The sequence below is a fragment of the Candida theae genome, assembly GCF_024610275.1.
Source record: "Candida theae strain CBS 12239 chromosome Unknown scaffold185, whole genome shotgun sequence".
Lineage (NCBI taxonomy): Eukaryota > Fungi > Ascomycota > Pichiomycetes > Serinales > Debaryomycetaceae > Lodderomyces > Lodderomyces theae.
In genome coordinates, this window is record NW_026261430.1 from 1 (window position 1) to 1,245 (window position 1,245).

Below are 1,245 nucleotides of genomic sequence, written 5' to 3' on the forward strand. Positions count from 1 at the left end.
GGGCCACATCCGAGCATCGAAGTTCCAACCTGTTGAGATTGCATGACGTACAATGTCTGAGCGTGCTCACTACACCCTATCCACAGCAAAGGAGAATCAAAGGGTGACTTCAAGTGGAAGTGATGTGACAGATAAGTGAAGTGAAAAGTTGGAACCCTCATGCATCCACCGAATAAAGGTGGAGACATTGCATGAAGTATAGTTGCATTTTGAGGTTTGTGAAATGCCAAATACGGAAGTACAGAGTGAAGCGGATTGAGAAGAATGAGATGAGATTGAGAAAGTTGAAGATTATAGATAGAAGTGAAGTTCGACATCACTTGGTATAGTTTAGGCATACTTAATCAAGCAGATTAAGCTAGTTTTCTACAACATATACTCAAAGCGCAGACATCGANCTAGTTTTCTACAACATATACTCAAAGCGCAAGACATCAATTAAACCATGGCAGCTACTATTACGTATAACAAGGATGATATCGATCAACTCACAGTTACTCTTCAACAGGTTATGAGCAAACAGAATACCGTGTTCGGCGATGTCACTCTATTAGAAGACCATCTCACATTCAATACTTGGAACCAGCAAATTCTGTTCCTATTTCAGATACACAACTTGGACCATTTTATTGCTAACGGTCGTGACGGTTTTGAATTTGCTTCTGCTGTCACCGATGGTCAAAAGAAGAAGTTGTTTGGTTTATTTGAGAATGTCATACAAGCCGCAGTCAACGCCACTGTCAACACAGAAATCAAAAAGGAGGCAGGTTTAACCTTTGGTCGGGACAAATACTTGGCAATCGTGGACTTATACGGAACCTTGTCCATAACAATCGCTGCCAAGTTATTATCTTCGCATGGTGGCCTGAATTCGTCCTTCGATACAATGTGTTTGATTTTTAACAACATCGTTAACAAGATTGAACCACGCAATTTGGGAGGTATTTGTGCACTCCTCAACTTGCCAGAAAACACTTGGGCTCAGATTGAAACGGCTCACAATGCCAAGCTTTTGACACAGNGCACTCGGCATTTCACAAACCTCAATATGCCATTGTACTTCATACAATGTCAACAAAGTTCGGTAAAAAAGAAAAGCGATCTACACATCTCAGAAAGTCAATTTGGGTTTTCCCAATTTATACTCGTGAATTGTTAGATTAAAGGATGTGATCCTAAGTAATCACTAACAAGTTTTGTGCATTTTGTCGCAGGAAAGGTCATGTTGTAGAAGATTGCAGAAAA

General features: G+C 40.3%; 1 protein-coding gene across 1 annotated transcript; it reads left to right on the forward strand. All coding sequences in view use genetic code 12, as the record gives it.

The window, feature by feature from the left end:
- Positions 1-445: 445 nt before the first annotated feature.
- KGF57_002212 (uncharacterized protein) lies at positions 446-1,159 on the forward strand (the record flags this gene model as incomplete). The annotated part of the gene is made up of 1 exon (XM_051751502.1): positions 446-1,159. One exon carries the CDS (start codon positions 446-448, stop codon positions 1,157-1,159), a length of 714 nt encoding a protein of 237 aa, XP_051609285.1.
- Between the last annotated feature and the right edge of the window lie 86 nt (positions 1,160-1,245).